The sequence below is a fragment of the Podarcis erhardii genome (genome assembly GCF_964252035.2).
Source record: "Podarcis erhardii genome assembly, chromosome: 3".
NCBI classification, from domain to species: Eukaryota; Metazoa; Chordata; class Lepidosauria; order Squamata; family Lacertidae; genus Podarcis; species Podarcis erhardii.
Genome location: NC_138507.1, coordinates 91,358,693 through 91,382,934, shown reverse-complemented (window position 1 = coordinate 91,382,934; position 24,242 = coordinate 91,358,693). Strand labels below are relative to the sequence as shown.

At 42.3% G+C, this 24,242-nt stretch overlaps 1 protein-coding gene across 4 annotated transcripts in view; it reads left to right on the top strand.

The window, feature by feature from the left end:
* Window positions 1-24,242, top strand: part of CAPN13 (calpain 13) — an 89,435-nt gene that overhangs the window by 25,026 nt on the left and 40,167 nt on the right. For all 4 annotated transcript variants that reach the window (XR_014154411.1, XR_014154412.1, XM_081854169.1 and 1 more), the window contains 6 exons: window positions 7,435-7,568; window positions 11,927-12,101; window positions 13,583-13,651; window positions 18,510-18,595; window positions 23,303-23,377; window positions 24,058-24,206. Coding sequence is in view for 2 of the 4 variants with exons in the window: in XM_081854169.1 (XP_081710295.1) it covers window positions 7,435-7,568; window positions 11,927-12,101; window positions 13,583-13,651; window positions 18,510-18,595; window positions 23,303-23,377; window positions 24,058-24,206 (688 nt within the window). In the remaining 2 variants the exon portion in view is untranslated. The remainder of the gene's footprint in view (window positions 1-7,434; window positions 7,569-11,926; window positions 12,102-13,582; window positions 13,652-18,509; window positions 18,596-23,302; window positions 23,378-24,057; window positions 24,207-24,242) is intronic.

Here is a 24,242-nt window from a genome sequence, read left to right as displayed (position 1 = left end):
CAACTTTTTTATTTGTACCCTGCCCATCTGACTGGGTTGCCCCAGCCACTCTGGGCAGCTTCCAACATATAGTAAGTAGCCTCTCTTGGGAGGAAATAAAAACTTTTGAGGTTTCAGCACAACACGACTTTGAATTACTCTCGCCAATAAAGGTTTAAAATAGACTCTGGAATTACTTCATGAAAAGCTTGTACGCATTATTTAAGAGCATTCCAGTCTTCTTATTAAGAAGCAGAATTTATTATGGTATTTGAAAATATTTCCCACTACCCTCTTATCAGGAACTCGGTACACCTGCATCTACTTTTCTTCTGACAAGAAGATCAAGCTAAACCAAACAAAGACCAACCCAAACACTCCTACCCCTGAATCAAACATCTTTGTCCATAATGTTCTTAAATTATCTCTTCAAAGTTGCTGCTAGCGCAGCACAGCTTGATAATTAGTTTTTATGCAACTTGGTAAAGAATGCACCATTTCCTCCCACAAAGAGATAAAAAAGCCTATTTTCTATTTCAGTCATAGTGCCTGCCATTTCTATATTACTTCAAAGGACTTTGAGAAATTGGAAAGCACTGATTTAACATCCCCATCCACAGAGATTAGTCATAAAGCACCTGATGTATTTTCATGAGTATGTTCGGCAGGTGGCGGTGAGGTGCAGACGGGGTAGCATTGCTCACCTGGCTTCCCAACCCCAAGTGTAGATGCCGGTTACTGAGAGGGAAAGAGATGTAAGGTGCAGTGAACTCAACATGGTGGAGACATGGCAGCAAAGTCAACGAAACACCCCTGCTGTGCTAGCCCATCTCACCTGGGGATGGGGGGAGAGAGATCTGACCCACCAGACCAAAGAATTCCCCCAGCCCTGCCTTAGGGGCAAAGCCATTGCTTAGCTTGGTTTCATTGTTCTTCTTTGTAGTTCATTATGCCCGGCCAGGAGCTGAAAGAAGCCCAGCCTATCAAATTCTCAACCCCTCTTCCTCTGGGGTTTTGTGGAATTGTAGCAATTTTATTGGTTCACCCTTTTTATTAGATCACATGGCGTGCTTTTGAAAAAAACAACAAAGGATGGTAGTGACAAGTTTTGCAATTAACAAATTAAACAAAATTGTGTAGCTCAAGGGGTCCTAACAGCTCCACAGCATGGTTTTCCTTTCCTTTGTGCGAAACAGGAGAGCTTGAATTAATCACCAAATAAAAGGGGGATTTCTACTTTATTGTGAACTTTACTCTTGATCCTTGGAAATCTTCCAATATCCAGATAAAATGGCTGCAATCTCTTGAAAGACGCCTTCTTGTTTGCACTTTAGCCCCACTGCTTACTGCGGTGTTTGAACAAAGGTGCATTGCAGTTTCAACCTTAAACCTTCATAGTCAATAGGCCAGCAGCCTTGTGCTACTAGCTGTTTGGCATGAGCTTTTGACTGATGAAAGGGAAAAAAAAGCCCTCCAGCATCAAAGAGCCTGGAAAGATGGTACTCCAAGTGTCTCCATGCATTTGTTCTCTGCCAATCAGCAACAATGATTAAAGGTAAAACAAATTGGATTGTTTTTCCTGGCTTGAAGCTGTGCTTTCGCTTTGATGGTTCAGATAAATGCAAGTTGCATCCAAAACCTTTCTCGCTCTTGTTATGCAAAATTTAAACTTGGCTACCTTGATCACCGTTTCAAGCTAAAAAATAATTTGGGAGGTATAGAAGGTTGGAGAGACATCAAATGCTGCCTTTTGTTTCAAACTTCAACCACTCATTTTTGGTTGATGATTCTTGAGCATATTAAATCAAAAGAGCATACAGGCAAGAATAGAATTCTTACTATTCAATAGGGTTTCCCACTCTACATTTAAATCAGATACCCTAGGCAGTATGTCAGGCAGTGGGCACCCCTTAGATCAGGGCCCTTGGCCAGTGGCACCAACCATAACTATATTCTTGCAAGCCACCCCAATCACCAATGGTGTGAGATTCCAGGAGTTCCAGGGATGTACCCAGAATCCGACTTGCTTTGAATGAGGAACACAACCAAGACTGTGGTGCCTTCATGATATATGGTTTGTTTACACGTATATACAAATTCAGCCTAAGATGGAGGGACTCACAGCATGTTGCTGCTTAGTCGTTTAGTTGTGTCCGACTCTTTGTGACCCCATGGACCAGAGCACACCAGGCATTCCTGTCTTCCACTGCCTCCCGCAGTTTGGTCAAACTCATGCCGGTAGCTTCGAGAACACTATCCAACCATCTCGTCCTCTGTCGTCCCCTTCTCCTTGTGCCCTCCATCTTTCCCAACATCAGGGTCTTTTCCAGGGAGTCTTCTCTTCTCATGAGGTGGCCAAAGTACTGGAGCCTCAGCTTCACGATCTGTCCTTCCAGTGAGCACTCAGGGCTGATTTCCTTAAGAATGGATAGGTTTGATCTTCTTGCAGTCCATGGGACTCTCAAGAGTCTCCTCCAGCACCATAATTCAAAAGCATCAATTCTTCGGCGATCAGCCTTCTTTATGGTCCAGCTCTCACTTCCATACATCACTACTGGGAAAACCATAGCTTTAACTATAGCGACCTTTGTTGGCAAGGTGATGTCTCTACTTTTTAAGATGCTGTCTAGGTTTGTCATTGCTTTTCTCCCAAGATGCAGGCGTCTTTTAATTTCATGGCTGCTGTCACCATTTATGCTCACAGCATAAATGCCCCCAAAAGTTCTTGCTTCTCCCATAGTCACAGCCTTGAATTCAAACAGAAAGCAAGCATAGCTCTCTCTCAGTTCCTGCCTGCAGCTTCTAGCCTAGCTCTCTCTCACACACACACTGGCTATTGTATTTCTCACTACCCACCCAGTGAGGGAGGAAGCCTGCCCATTTGACCTCTGGCATGGAGCAACTTCCTTTGTTATACTAAAGACCATACTGAGGTGGCAACTATTGCCCTTAACTCACCAAGAAGCTGGCCTGGCTGGTTCAACAATAGAATCTCCATTAGATTGTAACCCTTGCTGGCCCCAGAACCCCAGGGATTCAAAGGGACTCAGTGAGCTTCCTTCTGCCGAGTCCAATCTTTGAACTATCTAACTTGATGTTTTTAACATTGTCTAGAAGCTCTCCATGGTTTCAGATGGGTCTTATCCAGATCTCTGGGACACAGGTGGCGCTATAGTCTAAACCACTGAGCTTTTTGGGCTTGCCGATCAGAAGGTCAGTGCTTCAAATTCCCGTGGTGAAGTGAGCTTCTGTTGCTCTGTTCCAGCTCCTGCCGAACTAGCAGTTTGAAATCACACCAGTGCAAGCAGATAAACAACATTTCTATGTGCTCTGGCTTCCATCATGGTGTTCCATTGTGCCAGAGGTGGTTTAGTCATGCTGGCCACATCACCCGGAAAGCTGTCTGCAGACAAACACCTGCTCCCTCGACCTGAAAGCGAGATGAGTGTCACAACCCTATAGTTGCCTTTGACTGGACCTAACCATCCAGGGGTCCTTTACCTATCCAGATCTACCTGGAGAAACTGGACACTGAACCCGGGACCGTTTGTCTTCATGTACTACCTACACATACTACCACTGAGCTATGGCCACTTTCTCCAAAATTACATTTTAACAGGGAGCAGAGGAAGGGAAAAGAAGATAATGCTACAAAACACTGACTATAAGGAGTGAAAATTATTACTCAGCATCAACATTAATCACAGATGTGGATTCAAAACCAAAGCAACTCCAATGATCTACCCTGGGAAGCTTACAATCCCCTTTTTCTTTGTACTTCGGAAACAGCCCGGTACTAGAACCATGATTTTAGGATGGCTTGGATATTGTGGCAAATATTCACAAAACTGCATTTTATTGAGATGATCTCTGCTTAGGAACATGGTGTTTTTTTTGTTTTTTGTTTAAATTTTTTATTCATTTTTCAAACACATAATAAAGAAAACAAACAAAACACAAAACAAAAACATACAGAACATTTAAACATGTATAGTTTCATAATCTTATTTTCATGCACCTTCTTTCCTCCGACTTCCCCATACCTCCCCATCGCTGCATCCTTGTTATACAGTTCTTTAGCAACCCTTTAGTCAGTTTATCTAATTAATTCCCTTTCATTAAATTTCCTTTAATTTATTAGTTACAGCTGTAATTCTCTGCTTCTTACCCCTTGACATCTTAACATTCCTCAATTTTACAACAATTTTTAAGATATATTTTAAATTTCTTCCAATCCTCTTCCACTGTCTCTTTCCCCTGGTCGCGGATTCTGCCAGTCATCTCTGCCAGTCCCATAAAGTCCGTCACCTTTGTCTGCCATTCTTCCAGAGTAGGTAGTTCTTGCATCTTCCAATACATGGTGTTAAGCAAACATGGTGTTAAGCAAAGAAGGAATGAAGCATCTGACAGGATTGCCCCAGTATTCCTCATTTCCCTTTCATGTTGAAACATGGCCATGTTCTGTTCACCCTTGTTCCTTTCCTTGGAAGTTATAGCCACAACTGTGACAAATTTATCCCAGACACATCAATTTATATCTTGATACTGCAACTATGGAGATTTTGTCCCATGCTGTTAGCAAAGGCATGACACACTACATTAACCTGCTAATGATTGCAAAAATGGATCTTTTGGTTTGTCCCCAGCGAACTCTATCTTTGCTTTCTTTCTTGAAACACTTCAGCAACTTCATTCACATGAATTTGCTAGAAGAGCACCTGTACTATCCAGCTGCTTAAGTGGCCAGCAGACTCCTTTCCAACAGATAGAGGATAGCTTACTACAGCAATCTTATTTTACAGTAGATATCAATATTTGATGGGCTTTTGTTCTCTTTTTTCTCATTAAAAAAAACTGAACAGGAATATTGTTTACCCCCCCCCAATAATTTCAAAAAAACAAAGGAAATCAGAAAGCAAATTATATGTAATCAGTAGTTAATTGCAATGGAGGATCAACAGAGAACTGGGTGACAATTGACCTTATTGTGTGAAAATAGTTTGTCTCCAGCCTTCTCTGAGAACTTATGTATTATTGGAACATTACAGCTAAGTAAATTATACCCGTGAGTTCAGATGCACAACATCCCTATGATGTCAGGGACTGTGCTGAGGAGGAGTGCACTGAAGATGAATGGTAGGAGCCGCTCCCTCCCCATGACCTTGAATCTTCCCAGGAGCAGGAGGACAGTATAGATTTAAAACAGTGGTTTGTAGAGGGGCATAGTTCAGAAGGCAGAAGCTAGGAAATACTGGGTGGGGAACAACTAGCAGAAGAAACACTGGAAGAGAGAGAGTTAACAGATTCACAGTCTCTGGACAGCATTCCCCTTCCCCAACCCCCAAAGAGCTCAGAAATCGTTAGAACAGAAAGCGTAGAGGGTACAAGCTCAGATTACAAAACATAGGAGTGACGTAGATTAATAGGGATGGAAGGGTGTGTGAGCCTTAATTGGGAGCACCGCCATTCTAGGGAGCCGCTTTCTTTTGTCTCTCGCTGTGTTTATTAAAGAAACTAACTGGTAAGACTTTCATTTGATCTGCTTATTTACTGACACGACACGGGGGAGGAAGCCGATTTCCCGAAGCCTGACATACGAGGTGGCTTAGACTAAGAGAGGCTGCTTCCCCTTTCTCCCACAGTCTGTAGGAATTATGCCTGTTATGAGACAGTTGAGGGAAGGTGGAACCTGATGGAAGAGGTCTTGCAGCAGAGCAGATGGGGCAACCTTACTCCTTTCTGTCTCTAAGGAAGCATGGTTTTGCAAAACCAGTAAAAAAGGGGATACTTCCATTTTGTTTTCTTTCTATTAGTGTTTTATTCTTCCAGACAGATGTCATAATTTTGAATCTATCTGAGTAAAGAAATCTGGCAATTTCAAATACCTTGCCTCCTGCCACCTAGTTGGCAGAGGGACAGTCCCCTTAAGCTCATTTTTCCTTTTAATTTTCATTGCTTCTTACAAATCAATGAAACGCTCCACAAAAATAATAATTTTAATTGCAATTAGAAGAGCTTATTGACAGGTGGAAAAAAACCCAGTTTAAAGAATGAAAATGGTATGGCACTTTCAAAGTTTCACAAGCTCAAACAAGCATTCCAGTATTGAAAATAACATCACAATTTGTCAACTGCTTCTCTGTCCATAGGAGGCTGAGAAACAGACTTTCTGAGCTGGTTGTGGTTCATGTGGAGGCTGAACTGGATCCAAAGAGGCAGCTATAACACACCATTTGAGGCAAATGGCACATGGAGCATAAAGGGCCCCATGGAGGAAGGTTGCAATTCAGTGGCAGAACGGATGCTTTGCATAGCAAATGTCCCATGTTCAAGTCCTGCAATCTTCAGGTAGGGCTGAGAAAGAGCCCTGTCTGAGACTGTGAAGAGTCATTGCCAAGGGATGGAGACTCTCCAGATGTTGGCCATGCTGACTGTGATTGATGGGTGCTAGAGTTCAATAACATCTTGAGCACCAAACGTTTCCCATCCATAGACCAGGAATAGCCAACAATGTGGCCTCCAATTGTGGATTACAACTCCCGAGCCACCATAGCCAATGGTAGGTGAAGTGTAGGTGGGTTCCCACAAGGTAAGACACAGTGATAACAGCAAGAACCTTTACTGAACTAAGAGAACTGGACAGCAGGGTCAAAACAACTGCTTATATACATTTCTGAAGGCTTGGGCCACTCCCACTTCCAATGTGATTGGCTGTCTAAACTTCCAAGCTGCGAATCATGACTCAGAGTTTAAGGGCCAATGGCAGAGGCCGAAATCCTGAAATGTTCTGTGATTGGATATCATGTATCGAATCAGAACACAGGGGCTCAGAATCAGTACTCCAGACTCAAGCTCAGGCAAACACAGACCACTCAATACATAACACCAGGGGTGATGGAGGTGCTAGTTCACAGGATCAGGAGAATACCAGGTTGACTACCTCTGAGGTAGACAATATTGAGTGGGAAGAACCAATGGTCTAGTAGAACACAATTTACTGTGTACTTATTGGATTGGCATGTAGAGTTCTCAGTCAGAAAGCTTTCCTGTGCTGGGAGAGTGCTAGCTGTGGACACCCCACGCATGCTATAAGGGTAGCTTAACTGTACAGCACTTATTTCTAGGATAATAAAATTAAATAATAAGTTTATTTATTATACCCTGCCCACCTGACGGGCTGCCCCAGCCACTCTGGGAGGCTTCCAACAAATATACAAATCAAACAAACAAAATCAAACATTAAACGTATGGGGAACCATTGGCCCTCCAGGTGCTGCTGAACTACAACTCCCATCAGCCTCAGCAAGCATAGTGAATGGCCAGAGATGATGAGAGTTGTAGTCCAGCAACATCTGAGGGACCAAAGGTTCTCCACACCTGGCCTAGAAGGAATTCATCTTCTTAATAAAAGAAGCTTAACCTTCTTCTATTTTTGTTTTTGTTTCATTCCCCAAGTTCTGGTACCTTGGAGACTGGCTGGATGTGGTGATAGATGACCGGCTGCCTTTTCTCAATGGAGAATACTTATCCGTTCATCCCCGGAGCAGAAATGAATTCTGGCCGCCACTGCTTGAAAAAGCCTATGCCAAGTAAATACTCATTATAGAACCTTTCTCTCTTTCATGCTCTGTTTAATGATTGCAACCTCCCAGCGATGGATGCTTTAGGTAAAAGGAACCTGTCCCAATGTGCCATGCTTGAGGAGGATCACAGACAACTATTCTGTGGTTCGTATAAGTAACAAACACTCGCAAAGTATATCTGCAGTGGCAGAAGGTGTAGTCAAATGTTAGCTCCACATGTTGTTGGTGTAGTCTAGTGGTTTACATGTATATTGAGTTCAATGGGATTTAATCTCAGGTTATGTGAGCGTAGGACTATAGCCTTAGTTACTGGAATGGGGATGAAAAACCTTTCTTCTGGTTATATAACCACCTAATCCCTTTCTTGAAATCTATGCCTGTATTCCTTCTCCATCTCCATCTTTGCCAACTCTGGTGCTCTCCGGAGGTTTTGGACTACAACTCCAATTAGCCCATCCCTGCAAAACAACAAAGCAGGGAGTGTGTGGCAGCAGCACAAAAGGTCAGGTAATGAGCTGGTCTTAAAGTGCTGATTTTGAGAGACCGAAGCATTCTTTAGAAAGAGTTGACTCAGGTACCACTTTGCTGAGCAGCGTTTTCATTCCAGATCGCTATTTCATTAAGATGGCAAGAGATGCTGTTTATGAGATTTTCAGCAACAAGGTTTCCCCCTGTGTATACTGTAAATTCCTTTCTTGTCAGTCTAGGTTGAGAACATTATTTTAAAATACAATTAGCCATGGATTTCATTTTCTGAGTCTCTGTGTTACTCAGATAGTGTGCTTACTGTGAGTTTTCCTGCCATGTACTCCTGTTATCTACAGTCGCTTCCGATTTGTCTTTTTCCTTTCCTTTCCTTTTTCTTTCTTTTGTTCGTTTGTTCTTTTTTTGCGTTTGCAATCAAAAGCCCAAGATAAGGCAACAAGGCTTGAAAGATGCCTTCTGGTAGCCAGTCTTGTTACTATCTGATGAACGCTCAATGACCTGAACAACAACAACAGCGAAAAGGAATCTGAGATTAGTGCTCATGTTGTATATATATCTGCCGTGCTTAATTCCAAACGTTGCTTTCTCATCTCTATCAGATCTCTTTGCAACAGTGGCAAATTGTTTTCGAAGTTAGAAGATTGCAAATATGCCACCAGGGTGGTTGCTTCAGAATGTGGCATGCAATGGGGAGTTTGTGTGCAAAATTTCAGCACTGTACAAAGCCTGCCTAGGGATGACTTCAAGATTAAACTGCAGAACAAAACACGAAAGTATCCCCAAACACAGTGTATCTTAGGACCATTTTTATGATGCTTTCTTTAACTTTCTTCATGCTTCATGAAATAGTGTTATATAACCATAGGATCAGGTACCCATTTTTCAGAATCGTTATTTTATAACAGTTAGAAATAAAGAGATCAGTTTTTTATAGTTATCACAGATTATCCGTGTCACTTTTCTATGTGTCCATTCATAAATCCGCCCCGCCCCAGTTTCTACATTTTTAAAAATTCTCATTTAAATGCACTTTTTAACATACTTTCTCATAAAATATACATCTGTAAATGTATATTCTCTTATGCATATTTTAGCTCAAAATATGTATTTTGATGCTAAAGCATCGCAAAAATCAATTTAGTGTGAGATCTGAAGGATATCTATGTTCTGATTTGTACATTTGTCTGGGAGGTATAGATCAGGCCAACTAGTATCCTAATTCACAAAGAAAGGATCATTTTGTTTAGTTTGAATTTTTAATAAGAGAACCAACCAAATTCGCAAATCTAGACAAAATCACAGATTAGAATATAATTTCCCTTTGAATTCCACTTGGCTCAAAAAAGAAGCAGTTCTTGGCTCAAAAAAGAAACAGTACAATTTCTAAAGGATTTCATCTTAAACTGTTTCAATACCATTTAAATATGGATTTACAGGCATGTTTAAATGCTATAATCACAAAGTAATATGGAATGAGAATAGAAGGGTTTTATAAATGAACAAATAGGAAATTGACAGGGACCAGTAATGGACTGATGTGTCAGTTCCTATCCTGATTTACACATAGTCCAATGCAGGAATGGGGAACTTCACGCCTGGAGGCCAAATGCTGCCCTTCAGGTCTCTCTCTCTTTGGCCCTCAGGACTTTCCCCAGGCCACACCCCTCATTGGTTTACTGCACTTCAGGGGGTTGGACTAGATGACCCTTGGTTCCCCTTCCAACTCTACAATTCTATGGTCCTGCTTTGCACCCTGAGTGTTTTTGCCAGGCTGAAATCAACTCTGATTGATTGATTATCAGAACTCTGATAATGTAAAAACAAATGTCAAATTCAAGCACTGGTTCTAAATTCGAGATTTCCATGGGAGCCAGCTCATTGGGCCAATATTACCTCTGTACAGCATAGTTTGAGCCATTCTTAACTGCTCACATACCCATGATCCCATTGAGAATATAATATATGTCCTGGTGTGGCCACAGATTTACAGTCTGTCATGGAATTCTACTCAATATTGATCCAGAGCAGAACTCAGATGTATAGTTAGCAGAGTAAAAACTTAAACATGTTGCAGGATTCCCCCAAAACAGACCAGAGGCGATTATATTTCATACAGCAGAGCTTTACTGCGACTGAAGGCAAATGAGCATAATGGTCAGAAATCCATTACATTCAGGATTGGCACTGTCCATAAGAAATCCAGTTGCAGCAGACTTAACTTAAATTTACAATAACTTATAGTAAGTCTAAACTTAACACTAAGCATACTATGTACAGAACACCACACCAGAAGGAAGAGAGATAAAAAGTGAAAGTGAAACCCAGGCTCCTTCTGGTCTTATTCTGATAGTCCGCATGACCTTGACAGGAAGAGATAAGAGAACCCATTCAAGCCAACTGTACTCAGCTTCTCTGAAGGTATAACCCAAACATCATGAACCTTCTGCTTGTTTCTTTCACACAGAGAAGCTTCCAGAACCCTCTTGAATTTAGTACAATAGGAAAGATCTCTACACATCAGATCAATGCTTTATGTACTAAGAAATGCAAACTGACCCAGCCATGGTGATCTGGTAGCTGAAGAGTTTCTGCAGCTGCGGGATGTGGTGCTGTGTGAGGGAATCCCTCTCCCATTCTACCCCTTCTTCCTTTCCACCAGCTGCAGGCAACCTGCTCCCTTTGGCAGCTTCATATTCCCTTTGCCAACCAGGTTTTCTAATACGCCTGCATTAAATTGGCAATTTAAGGATAAATATTGCTTTGAACCAGAAATCTTCGTCACAAAACAGTTATCTGTCATTCCTGTTTTCCTAGAAAAAAATTGAAAATGTCAAAATTGTCCTTTTCCCATTTGCAATTTTTAGATTACAACTCATTTCTTGATGGGGAATATTTTTTCTAGCAGGTTTCAAACAGCCCCACTCACTAACCTTGCTGATGTACTCATTCACATGCTACAAAAAATTGGTTTTTTTTGGGGGGGAGCCATCGCTGTATACTCCCTTCCCGCATGCCTTTGTGCCTTTAAATCACATGCTGTGAAATGTCCCTGTAAAAAATGTGTCTTCTCCTTGCCTCCTCTTCTCTATCCATCAAACCTAATCTTTCTTTTATGACCTTACAAATAAATAAAATGAAATAACCGTCTTTCCTTCCCAGCTGCCCAGGCCTGGCACCAGCACCCAGCATGACTGAAAAGAATGGGTCCCGGGGGCGGGGGGGTTGTAGTACTGCCAATTTTCTTTTCATTTAAAAACTTGAAAAAACAAAGAACTAGTGCAGTGAACCTGAGACTGCAACATCAGATCTTCCAACTGTCCTTATCTTCCAGGGACGTCCCTGATTTAGAGAAGCCGTCCCAGTTTCTCCTTTGATCCCAGAATGTCCTGCTTTTCTTTAGGTCATCCCTATTTTCATTGAGGAAATGTTGGAGGGTATGGAGTTATCCGATCCCATAGCCGTCTGAAGGCAATCCTGTATAGACAATCTTTTTAAATGTTTAATGTTTTATTATGTTTTTATAATAATTTTATAATATTATGTTGGAAGCTGCCCAGAGTGGCTGGGGCAACCCAGTATGATGTGTGGAGTATAAATAGTAAAATTATCATTATGGAATGGGACGTCCCTATTGTCATCGGAGAAATGTTGGAGGCTATGCAACCGCTCACCTTCTTTTCCCCATCAGAATGCCTCTGGGCCCCAATACATGGGCATTCTGACCAGTCTTGACCATTTCCTCACCTCACTGTGCACCCAATGTTAAAAAAACATTGTCAGGCTTAAAAGGGGGGCATGTTGGTCTTAGAGGACACCTTTCACAGGGCCTTCTTAAACCTGGTACTGGCCTAACCTCAAAGTCTTTTCTCTTCTTCCAGATTGCACGGTTCCTATCAGAAGTTGCACATGGGCTACATTTCTGAGGCTTTAGTGGACTTCACAGGCGGGGTCCAGATATCTTTGGACCTTCCTCGCCCTTCCTCTTATCTGTATGAGGTAGTGAAGGCCGCTGCCAAGTCAGGTTGCCTCATGGGATGCGTCACTCCTCCAGTGGTAAGCTAGAAGTTTTGTTTTTTTCTAGGAACTGGAATATAAGAAGATGCAACAAGAATCGGTCTTGTTCACCTGTTCCCCTCAAAATTGCATGCAGAACCCCTGTGCTTTGTTGGTTTACATGTAATGCTTTCCCCTCAAGCAAAGTATCATACAGCCATGCTAAGTAAACCTGGCAGCCAGGTAGTGTGTGCCACTCAATTTTCACCCCCCATTTCTATGGTTCTGGAGGAGGGCCAGGGACACAGACTCACGGGCCTTCTCTGTTTAAATGCTCAATGTCATGGGCTGCAACAGTTCTTACAAGATACGGTGCTCTTATTATTATTATAATTTATTACCCAAAGTCCCAGGGCAAGTTACAGCAATTAAAACACAATACTAAAAACAGCTTAGAACAACTTTAAATTGAAGAAATAAGGTAGGTCCTAAAAATAAACATCTCTCAGGTGTCAAAAGAGGTGTGTCTTCAGCATTTGCCGAAAGCTATATAATGAAAGTGCCCAGCGTACCACTCTGGGAGAGGAGTTCCACAACCTAGGAGTGCCACAGAGAATGCCCTTTCCTGGGCCACCCCAGCCCACCAGCTTCTGAGGGAGGTTGAACAAGCAAGAGGGTCCCTTTCTGCCGATCTGAGCACCCAAGGGGGTCTGTAGGGAAGCAGGCGTTCTTTCAGGTAATTGGGGCCTGAGTTGTTTGGGATCTAGACACACCATTAAGATACAGAGATACAGAGAAATAGGCATCCTCAAGTGTGAGCTACAATCCAGCCACATTTCCCCCCTGGATCTGCAGGACCCCTTTGGCCCCAGTAAAGTGTACCCATTAACCCCTGCCCATGCTTGGACCCTGCAAAACAAGAGCTCAGTAAGCCTCTTGTTTTTTGCTGCCTTTGACAACAAAGCCGGGAGGCTGTCAGGCACCTGGCAACAAAAGACCATTGGTCTGCATTTAGCTGAGTATATGTCAGTCACAAGTTGTGCAGGCTGTTGTGTAGCAGCAGCATCTCTAAAACAGTTGTTACTGAGCTCCTTCCATTAAAGGAGATTCCATCGGGGCGGTCCTACCATTTGGCAGAATGAGGCAAATTCTTCAGGTGGCAGATGCTGGGAGGGCTGTGGTTTGGAACATTACTGTTCCTCCTGAGCACCCCCTGAATGCTTCCTTTGATTGGAGGACAGAGCTATATGTACCACACAGCCTGCCTTGTACCCCACTAAACTAGCCTGATGCCCTCAAGTGCAGAGGAGGACATAGCGTTGAAAGAAATAAAATAAAAGTCCACCGTCACCCCAGTCAACTTTTGTACATGGGAATGGGTGAGGGGCATCATTGTGTCCTTTGCCATCAGGTAGCAAAATGTATTTGGCTGGCCCTGGCCCTGGTTCTCCCCTCATCAAACAAACCACATCCATTGGATCAAATGAAAATATGTTTGCTAATGCTTTTAGAGAGGTTATAGCTGTCCTTTCTCCATTCAGAAGAATAACGTAAACGAGAAGAATGGAATTGTTCAAGGTCATGCCTACACTGTTGTGGAGACTGCAGAGGTGAGAGAGGAAACATTTATTTCTGTCCTTCTTAATTGTCTTCTTCCCACAGCCCTCTCTCCTAATTGGCAGCTGGCCCGCTGTTCTCCATCCCCATGTTCATAATTCATTGCTTTTAGGACCAGAAGGTAACATTCCGTTGATCTAATCTAGACCTCCATGCGTCACTGAGATCACATAATTTCATTCCTGCCTTCCTGAAATGTTTGAAACCCGGTGGCTTTATGTAGAAGTAAAGAAATGATAAAGTTAGCAAGGTGACACAGCCAGTTAGTCGTTTTTAAGGGAACTATCAAGAATGATGAAACACTGAGCCCATAATTAACACTCATTGGTTCAGCCAGTGATGTGGCAGAAGATAACCCACTTACCAGAAAAAGGCCTCAGGCAAGTTTTAAGAGGCCGAAACAAATTAAATGAACGGACACTTCTGTGGGCTGAATCCATGGAGTTAATTTAATTCTGAGGTATAAAGTATTGATGCAAGAGCACCACCCGATAGCATTAAACACAGTTTACCATTTCTGCAGATAATCCAATATGTTTAAAAAACACATAATTTTAAAAAAGGAAATAGAAAATCCAGGTTAAATAAGGAAGGAAATACGGGGCAGTGTTTTAATACGGAAAGTGTAATGTGGCATTTTGTACAAAACTTAAAGGCACGATCAACCTCAAGTCCACAAGACACTTGCTGTGGGAAAGTGCCCTGTGAAAGAGACATTGCTCAGAATATGCTAAAGTGCAGGGTCAAGAGTTCACAGCTGGATGAAGAAGTCATTTTCTTCACCTGCGAGGTTTATCTTTCCCGAGCGTACACCCTTCCCTTGCCCCAAATTTTAATATCATCTTCTGGGGAAGGAGATCAATTTGGCAGAAAGTAATAATCCAGCAATGGCAAAAGAAAGCAAAGGATTTACTGCAGTAAGTGGGTCTGCCTTCAAGGTGAGTGCAGTGCTCATCCCCCAGAATCATCACTTACGATGCTCATATCAACAAGGACAAAAGAAATGGCCAAAGCAGACAATGACCTTGACTAATCCTCTGGCTTTCCTTCCTTCTGCGGCAGTAAGAATGCTCACTAACATGGCGTGTAGTTTTTTGGGGAACTACAACATTCTGCAAAACAGAGAAGGGCTGTGTGATGAAATACCTATGCAGAGCTAAACTGGAGATCATTATTTTGAACAAGAGACCTTTGTGCGTTGTTAAGCATCTGCATTACTATACAGATACCTCTCTTTGCAGAGCCCTCGACTAAATGATCTGTGCCAGGCCCCTTCCTACATTTGTGGGCTTAACTGGGGGTAGGGAGTGGTGGTAACTGGGGGGAGGGAGTGGTGGCTGGGTCAATCTCTGCGACGGGGTGAGCTCCCATTGCTCGGTCCCTGCTCCTGCCAACCTAGCAGTTCAAAAGCACCTCAAAGTGCAAGTAGATAAATAGGAACCGCTCCGGCGGGAAGGTAAACGACAGTTCCGCGCGCTGCTCTGGTTCACCAGAAGTGGCTTGGTCATGCTGACCACATGACCTGGAAGCTGTACGCCGGCTCCCTCAGCCAATAAAGCGAGATGAGTGCCACAACCCCAGAGTTGTCCGCGACTGGACCTAACGGTCAGGGGTCCCTTTACCTTTAATGCCCTACAGGGGAAAACTTCAAGACCATTAAACTGAAAGCTCTTGGAGCTGGTTGTCCAAAGGGCACAGTGGCTGTGGGCTTTGCTTGGGCCCTATCAGCTGCCCAAGTGATGGCACAGGACATTCCCTTGCAACTTTAGTACTCCTCACATCACCACACAAACACATATGCTGCCTACAATTGCTTATGAATGATATGTAGTTAATAGGTGCCATAATGCTCACACCCATTTGAGAAAGAACTGGGAATCAGGTGGTGTAAATGCTCCATAGAACAGGGGTTCCAACTATTTCTGGCCTGGGGCCACCACAAAATCACCATTTTACAGGAGGAAACTGGGTAATGCTTAGATTCCCTCCCAAACAAAACAGGCAAGACATTCCACCCCAGAAATTCTACTAAAACACGACTGAAAAAGAAGGCAATGTACAACTAACACACAGCTCTCCCAACCCTCAAAAAAGCCAAAAACCTTTCTATAAAAGAATTGATAGGGTGAGGGGGCTTTGGCAGGCACTGTGGGGGGTGATATGAAGAAGCCATGATGCACCACACTGGAGACCCCAAACATAGACTACTGTTTGGAAGGAGCACGAATCACACCAGTGGCATGCAGAGTGTTAAATAAAAGAGATAATTGCGTTCATAGTGTTATGATTTAGCCTATTCTCTTTTTAATGTAAAAACCTTATAATTATAATGACTTTGGTTAAACTATAATGCATTAACCATTAACTATAAACTAGGAGCCAAACTGGTTCAGATAATATGCCCATGATTTATCTCAACAGAGATATAAAAACAAACACCTCATGATGCTCTTGGCTTACTCTAACCCAGGGATGGGAAATCTCCAGTCCCCAGGCTAAATGCAGCATTTGAAAGCTTCCCACTTAGCCCTTGAGGCCCTGCCTCCTTGTCTTGCCCCTTCCTCAACTTCCTTAGATAATTGAGTCTGTTGGTTAGAGTCTTGCCAGCAAAATATCCAAGGCAAAATTACCTAAGGACTTGCACAAATGATTGCATTTCCCCCCATGTGATCTATTTTGTGTCCAGGGGTTGCACAAGTTTTGCATGAACTGCATGAACTGGACTATGCATGAAAACATCCTGCAGCCCATTCAAACCTGCAGCAAGAGCCAACAGGACTGCATAAATGGCTGCAGACTGTCTTTGTATCCTGAACATTCTCCATGCAATATCATCAGAAAACCAGGGAGCGGGGTGGGGCGAGCAGTCAGGCTGCATGTCTGATTTGGCCCTAAGGAAAAAGAAGAAGAATTGATTTCATGATTCTTGCTCCCAATAATTGAATGGTCTGAAATTTTAGCCTGTTTCTCCCCTATAAGACAACATTGGCACTGCATCATTTTATGGGGGGAAAATAGATGAGAGTTCAGTGACTTAAACCAGCTGTAAGATTTTGTGGCAACTTGAAAATGAAATGTATGGGAAAAGAGTAAAGTCTCAGTAGGAAAAGGCACATCAAGACTGAACAGACATTATTTAGTTGGCTGTTAGAGGCAGAGATACTTGTTAATATCTAGCTGAGAACAGAACCCAGAACGCAGTGATTACATTTCAAGGTGAGAACCTTCTAAGATTTATGGAAGCTTCTCGTGTTTCGAATTTATTTACAACTGGGAGCACAGAAAGCAGCATGTCTTAAAAGAAGCTACAATATAGTTTCTACATATTGATGCTGCTTCCTTCCTCCTATGTGGGCTATGTGAAGATCTTAATTTCCTGCTCGTGTCTGTAGGTTATAATTGGCTTTATTTGTGGCCTGAAGAAAGCTGATTAGGAAGCTGAATGCTCATACCCAAAGCCAATACAGTGGTACCTCTGGTTGCAAACGGGATCCGTTCCAGAGGCCCATTCGCAACATGAAAAAAGCGCAACCCGCAGCGGTGCATCTGCGCATGCACAGGTTGCGATTCGCTGCTTCTGCGCACACATGTGGTGTCATTTTGCGCGTCTGCGCATGCGTGAGCGGCGAAACCCAGAAGTAACTCTTTCCGGTACTTCCGGGTCGCCGCGGAAACCTGAAAGAACGTAACATGAAGCGGATGTAACCAGAGGTACCACTGTAAATGCTTTTGTGAACCTGACCAAACTTGCTGACTCCTGTTCCACGTGTATTAAAGTAGTGCTCCCATCCAGGGCATCATCAGAACATAAGAAGAGCCTGCTGATTCAGGCCAATGGCCCATCTGGTCCAGCAGTGTGTTCTCACAGTGGCCAGCCAGATGCCATGGGAAGACTGCAAGCGGCACCAGAGTGCAACAGCACTTGCCACACATTTGAGTTCTAGTAACTGGCATTCAGAGGCCTATTGCCTCTTGAGGCAGAACATAGCCATCATGGCAAGTAGTCATTAATAGCTTTATGCTCCATGTTAACAAGCAGGTAACTTGCAGTTAAAGATGAATGAATCTGTCAATTTTAGTTTATCTCAGTTTATCTTTAATCTTAGTGTCATTTCTCCTGATTTCTGCATCAGTTTGCAATTTAAAACAAACAAACAAAAGTTACCATTATTTTGGTCGCATTTTACCTAATATACACATATTATTAGGAAGCCCAGCCAGATGGGCGGGGTATAAATAATAAATTATTATTATTATTATTATTATTATTATTATTATTATTATTATTATTATTATTTGCTGTTTTCACCAATAAATTCTCTTAATATACACATTTTTGTATGCACATTTCTCCCAATATACAAACATTTAGTTGAAGTACTGCATCACAAAATTCAGAGAAGTGCAGATTTCTAAGGATACTTGTGTTTCATTTCACATACTGTTTCCATAAGTGTGAATAAGGTAGTTTCAATCATGCTACAACAGTGTACAGGACTTATTTAGTGCTTAATAAGTGCTCCAGGACTTATTTTTATTTTGCTCCCATGTTTTACTAGGCAATTTTTGCTTTGTGTATTGCAAAAATAATGCATTTTCCACATAATTAAAAAAACAAGCTGCATTGCCTACCATCTTGTGCATAGTAAGGCTTATTATTGAAGGCAATGGGATTTAAGCAACTTCACTGTGTGGCCGTTCACATTCTTTGTTCCTTAGATGCAGACAAAGTTAGGAACTAAAGTGAGCCTCCCAAAATACAATAGAAGAAGCTTTTACACGTCTCTTTCCCCCACAAAACACCCCCAATATACAAGATGCCACTGCTGACTTTTTCTTTCTTCTTAATAGGTTCCCTATATGGGTATGAAGCAATGTTTAATTAGACTTTGGAATCCTTATGGCCATAAGGAGTGGATTGGAGCATGGAGCGATTGGTATGGTTTCAAAAGTTTTATTTCATTAGGGGCTGCTGCCCCTGCTGCTTTTGCTCGCCAACCCCTCCCCGTTCGCCTTAAAGCGCATCCAAACTGTGCACCCTCTTTCTTTGCTGATTGCCCAGATTGTGACCCAGACAAGCCTCGGGGGAACAGGCAGGACAGACTGAGGCAGCTCCCCAGTGACTCTTCTGCTCTGCTGCAGCTTCCTTCCTTGGCCAAAATGGCGGCATCCATGTGAGGTAGGCAGTAGCAGCAGAGCAAGATGGTTGCTGGATCTCACCTGAGTTGTACTCCACCTGCTCGCTTGCCATCAAAAAGGACTTCATTGCTGCTGTTGCTACCACCACAGGCAGTGGCCAAGCTATTATTTTGTAAGATGAACAAGGGAGGGGGAGAAAAGCTGCCTCTGCTGGCTGCCATCAAAGTAATATTATTGTGCCTCTACTGCCCAAAACCATTTCAAAAATGTCAGCTCCCCGCTGCCAAATTCACTTTCCATTTTGGGGGACCCCCATTGGCCCTAGTCAACACCTCCAAAGTTCATCTTCTGCAGTTTATGTTCTGGTCATAGGAACATAAGAAGCTGCTTTATCCTGAATTAAACCATCCGACTATCTCTCTCAGTATTGCCTACCCTAGCCAAAGCTCTCAAAAATTTCAGACAGGGTTCTCTCTCAGATCTACCTGGAGATGCCAGGGAACTTGTAACCTTCTGTATGCAAAATCAATTGCTCTTCAACTGAGCCATGGCCCTTCCCAACCGGCTCTCGTTTTGGGTATGCTATTTCCTTTTTCTTCTTTCCTCACACCTAAGAACAATTCCCTAGAATTACCCTAGGTGCAGTCTATCAAAATTAAGCACTTTTATGTCTCATTGATTCCACTACGAATGATTTAAGCATGAAATGGTTGAGATCAATAAGACTTAAAAGAAATTACCAGTGGTTGGGTGGTGTCCCATGATTTTGCCCTCACCCACTACCACAGAGCTAAAAATCTGGAAAATATGCTCCTGTACAGTATTAATAATCCTTTATTTTTCATTTTTTTCTCTTTGTTGAATTTGCAAATGAAAACTGAAAAACAAGAGCAGTATACGTGCAACAGTATACTAGTTGCTTTATGATTTTATATAGCCATCTTCTTTTCCTCTGGGCTTCTAAAATAATCTTTCCTGAAAAGTGTTCTTTAGTATCTACATGCTGGTGTGACTGAAGCTGAGCTAAGAAGTATAGTATAGTATAGTATAGTATAGTATAGTATAGTATAGTTAGTATAGTATATTATAGTAATTTCCCAGGTTTTGCAAAGTTTAATTCTAATCTCAATACAGTTGAAATTTGGGTGGAGCAGGCTTAAACTGCATGGATCAATACAATTCTTGAGTTCTGCTTGGTTAATGCTATGCATACAACACAATTATCACTTAATTATAAAACTGCAGCTTGAGAATTAACACAGCTGGATAGCTATTGCAATGTCTGTGTGGTGGTATTGCTGAGAGGTAATATCAGCAGCTAAAAATGCAAAGAATTATTTCTTTATTAAAGTACATCCAGGGTCAGCTGTACCATTAGGCATAGTCAGATGATCACCTCAGGCAGCTGGTTTTGGGTATCCTGAAAAGTCAGTACATTTTGAGTTATTTATTATTGTTGCATTTTTATTCTCGCAGAGGGAGAGAGGTGCTTGTAGGAGTTTCTGCCTCAGGCACCAAAATGATTTGGCAGGTCTTGGCTACTGTGCACCTTAACTTAGGGGCAGTGTGTGTGTGTGTGTGTGTGTGTGTGTGTGTGAGAGAGAGAGAGAGAGAGAGAGAGCGCACTTGCACCTGAGTGTGTGTGCACGTGGTGTGTGCTGCTTTGACTTTCGCAGCAAAATGCCAAAGTGCCATCCAGGACTATTGAAACCAACAGAAACTGTTTCATTCTCTTCATTGTATGGCATTCTAAGCACCAGAACAACAAAGTTGCATGATCAGGATATAAGAATGAAGTGTGTAGCTTCTTACTCCCGGCAATTTGTTCAGTGCCCATTCGTGGCTGAATGTTAAGCTTTGGGGGAAGAAGTAAGCATTGAAAGAAACGAGTGATGCTTCTGAAATTCACCCCATCCGAATTTCTCCTTGGAATTTGTATTTCTGGTCTTCTTTCCAAAGTAGAAGTGATGCATATGTACTCATCCATCACTCTCTCTTTCTTTTTTTAATTTCTGAATTTTATATTGAGCTCTGTTCATACACTGCAGCTTTCAGCTACATGACTGTTTTTTGGGCAGTGTTTTATCAATCCGTTCATGCATAGCGGAACCAGGGGTGGGAGACAAGCTAATGAATTTATTCCCCCCTCCCCCATTAGATTTTCCCTGCCCCCAGTACTGATACACATATGCACATTGATAAAATGCTGCCCCAAAGCAATCACAATATCATACATATGGTAATGTACATATTGCAGTCTTCATGTGATTGAGCATTTCTATCAAGTTTCTCTTTTTTTTGTAGCATTTTATCAGTGCATCAGATTCAGATTTGTTTACTGTATTTTAGCAACCTGCCATCAAGCAGCTTCGGTGCATTCAGAACATTCAAAGTGATCTGTGCCAAGTTTTAATCCAAAATAGAATCACACATTCGAAAAGAACAGCAAATGCATGACACATAGCAAACCAATGCAAGTCTGTCAATCTAATTTGCTTGGACCTGGGAGACCAGAGTTCAAATCTTCACTCTGCTATTAAGGTCTTAACCTGACTTACCTGTTTGTGAGGATAAAATGGAGTGGCAGAGAGAAGCATGTTGGGGATCTGAGGTGAGACCAGGGCCACCTTTACCCGGGGGTGCAAGGGGTGCAGGACACCCGGGTGCTGAATTCTGGGGGGCGCCAGGCGCCCGCTGCTGAAGCTACCTAAGCTCTTAACTATCTCCTGTTATGAAATAATAAATAATTTTGATCAAGCTAGAAAAACAAAATACTGTACATATATACAGTGGTACCTCTGGTTACGTACTTAATTCGTTCCGGAGGTCCGTTCTTAACCTGAAACTGTTCTTAACCTGAAGCACCACTTTAGCTAATGGGGCCTCCTGCTGCTGCTGCGCCGCTGCTGCACGATTTCTGTTCTCATCCTGAAGCAAAGTTCTTAACCCGAGGTACTATTTCTGGGTTAGGGGAGTCTGTAACCTGAAGCGTATGTAACCTGAAGCGTATGTAACCCGAAGTACCACTGTACCTAAGTATTACCAAAATGTATACCTACTGTTTCACTAAAGGACTTCCGACTTTGTGGGCTCATTTACCAAAGACATGCCACGCTGGTGCTGGCGCTTGTCATTCACAATGGCGGCGCCTGTCAGACTCAACGACGGCGTTTGTCATTCTCAACAGCGCCGTGCACGCGAAATTAACTCTTACATCAAATTATTATGTTACGTATTGTATTGAGCTGCTATGTGGCAGTGGGGTCAGCAGCACCTTTGACACAACTGATGTTTCTTCTAAGTAGGTGCCTAAACAATACTTAGAAGTTTAAGTGTGGTGGTGTTAATTTGGGGGCTAAACTAAATTTGGGGGCGCTGGGCAGATCTTTGCACCCTAGCGGTGCATATGCTAAAGACAGCGCTGGGTGACACACCCACGCAGTGGAAGTTGACCCCAGTTTCAGTCACCACACGGAGGCAGCTTAAGGTCCAAAATGGTTTACTGCTATAGAAGATTAGGCTTCAGTAATACAGATCCAGACATTTATAATTTACATACAGCTTGTTGGCTTTTGCCAGTCACACTTTTTGAAGCAATGTGTGAACCAAAACACAACGATCTTTTTGCAATTTGCACTTCTCTAAATTTTGCGCTACAGTTCTCCAATCAAGCAATGTGCCAAAAAAAAAAAAAAAAGGTGCCTGTTAGGAAAATGCATTGCATTAGGGAGAATTGAATACACAAAAAATGTGTATATTAGGAGAAAAATGCCTTAAAAGGATGGCAAGTTCTTGTGAAGTTTTCTTTTTAAAAAATAAAAATAAAAAAATGAACTGATTCAATCGCAAACTGAAAGATTGTGAACTGTTCTTTAGTAAGATGTGTTTTAGACCACAGGAGCCTGCTTCTTGGAATTTTAAAGCAGGACTGTAGTAAGGTTTTGTCTTAAACTGAGTAACCCTATAGTTAAGACAGCTGGGGAAATGTAGTAAGCTTTAACTAGAGGGCTTGTGGGGTTTAGGTGAGCCGATGTAGGACTTAGCAATGGTTAAGCTGTTTATTCTTTAGCTGTTTATTGTTTAGAGCAATGTTTAAAAGTTAAGCTGCATATTCATATTCTATTTTGTTTTCCATGTAACCCTTATTTGTCTACGTGCTCTTGATTTCTATTATGCTCGTATGTGGGTGTGGAGAGCTCAGTTGGTTAGAATGTGCTGATAACGCCAAGGCTGCAGGTTCGATCCCTGTATGGGACAGCTGCATATTCCTGCATTGCAGGGGGTTGGACTAAATGAACCTCAGGGTCCCTTCCAACTCTTTGGTTCTATGATTCTGTGTTTCATAAACCGAAATGTGTTCACTGCTCTTCTTCTGGTGTATTTACAGTGAACCTTTCCAAAGGGATTCCAGCTTGTCAGGCCCTGCTTGGTCACACCCATGTCACTCATTTGGGCAAATTAGGAACCTAATTTTTAATTTCATATGGCCTTGTCCTCTTTTGTAGTTCCATGGAATGGGATCGAGTCCCGAAGCAATACAAGAAATCTCTGTATGAAGACAAGGATAACGGCGAGTTCTGGTATTTTCACAATTTGTCTTTCTGTGATTCTCTGTGCTCTAGATTTAAGGCCCCCAAGCTATAATAATCTCCATATGTTGCCATCTGGGCTTCTTCGGGAGAAAGTGTAGGATAAAAATTGAATTGATAATAAATAATCTTCTTGCAGTGAGCCACTCTTATTTTCAGGGTCCTGCTACACTTATATTAAAGATGAGAGGCTGTATTCAACTCAATAAATATCTGTGTGGAACAATTTCAACTTGTGCAAGGGGACTTTGCCCTTCCTCCCACAGCACATGACCCATGCCATCCCCAAAAATGCTCCAGAGAGCCGGGGGAAACCTTAGAACAGATTGCAGATTGGGGAGGAGAGGAAGGAAAGTACAACTGCACATGCAGAAGTTGTTCTGCTCTTGCAAAGTTCTATTTAGCGATAGGTTGATGAATGCAACCCCAGACTACAATTGGTAAAGTTTTTTTCTAAGAAAAGGACCGTCAATCTATAGGCTGTTCACCACAAGCAACTGCCAACTGTTTTTGCCATTTGTTTTCTAGCACCATACAAATTCCACTTCTTCATTTCAAAAATATTTCAAGTCCTCAGGGCTGCAAAACCAGGATTGAAAATGTATGTGTAGTTGTTGTACAATGTAGAAGTATACAAAGCCTGCCTGAAAATTCATTTTCTCTTCCGTCAGGATGTCATATGAAGATTTCCAAGAACATTTTTTATTTTTGCATGTTTGCAATAATGTGCCAACCTTCCTAGACTTTGGAGTGCAGAGGAGCAACATGTGGTCTGTGCAAACGCATGTCGACAGATGGGTTCAAGGGCTCTCCCCAGGAGGTAAAAATAAGTATCCTTCCTTAATTATTTCCCTAT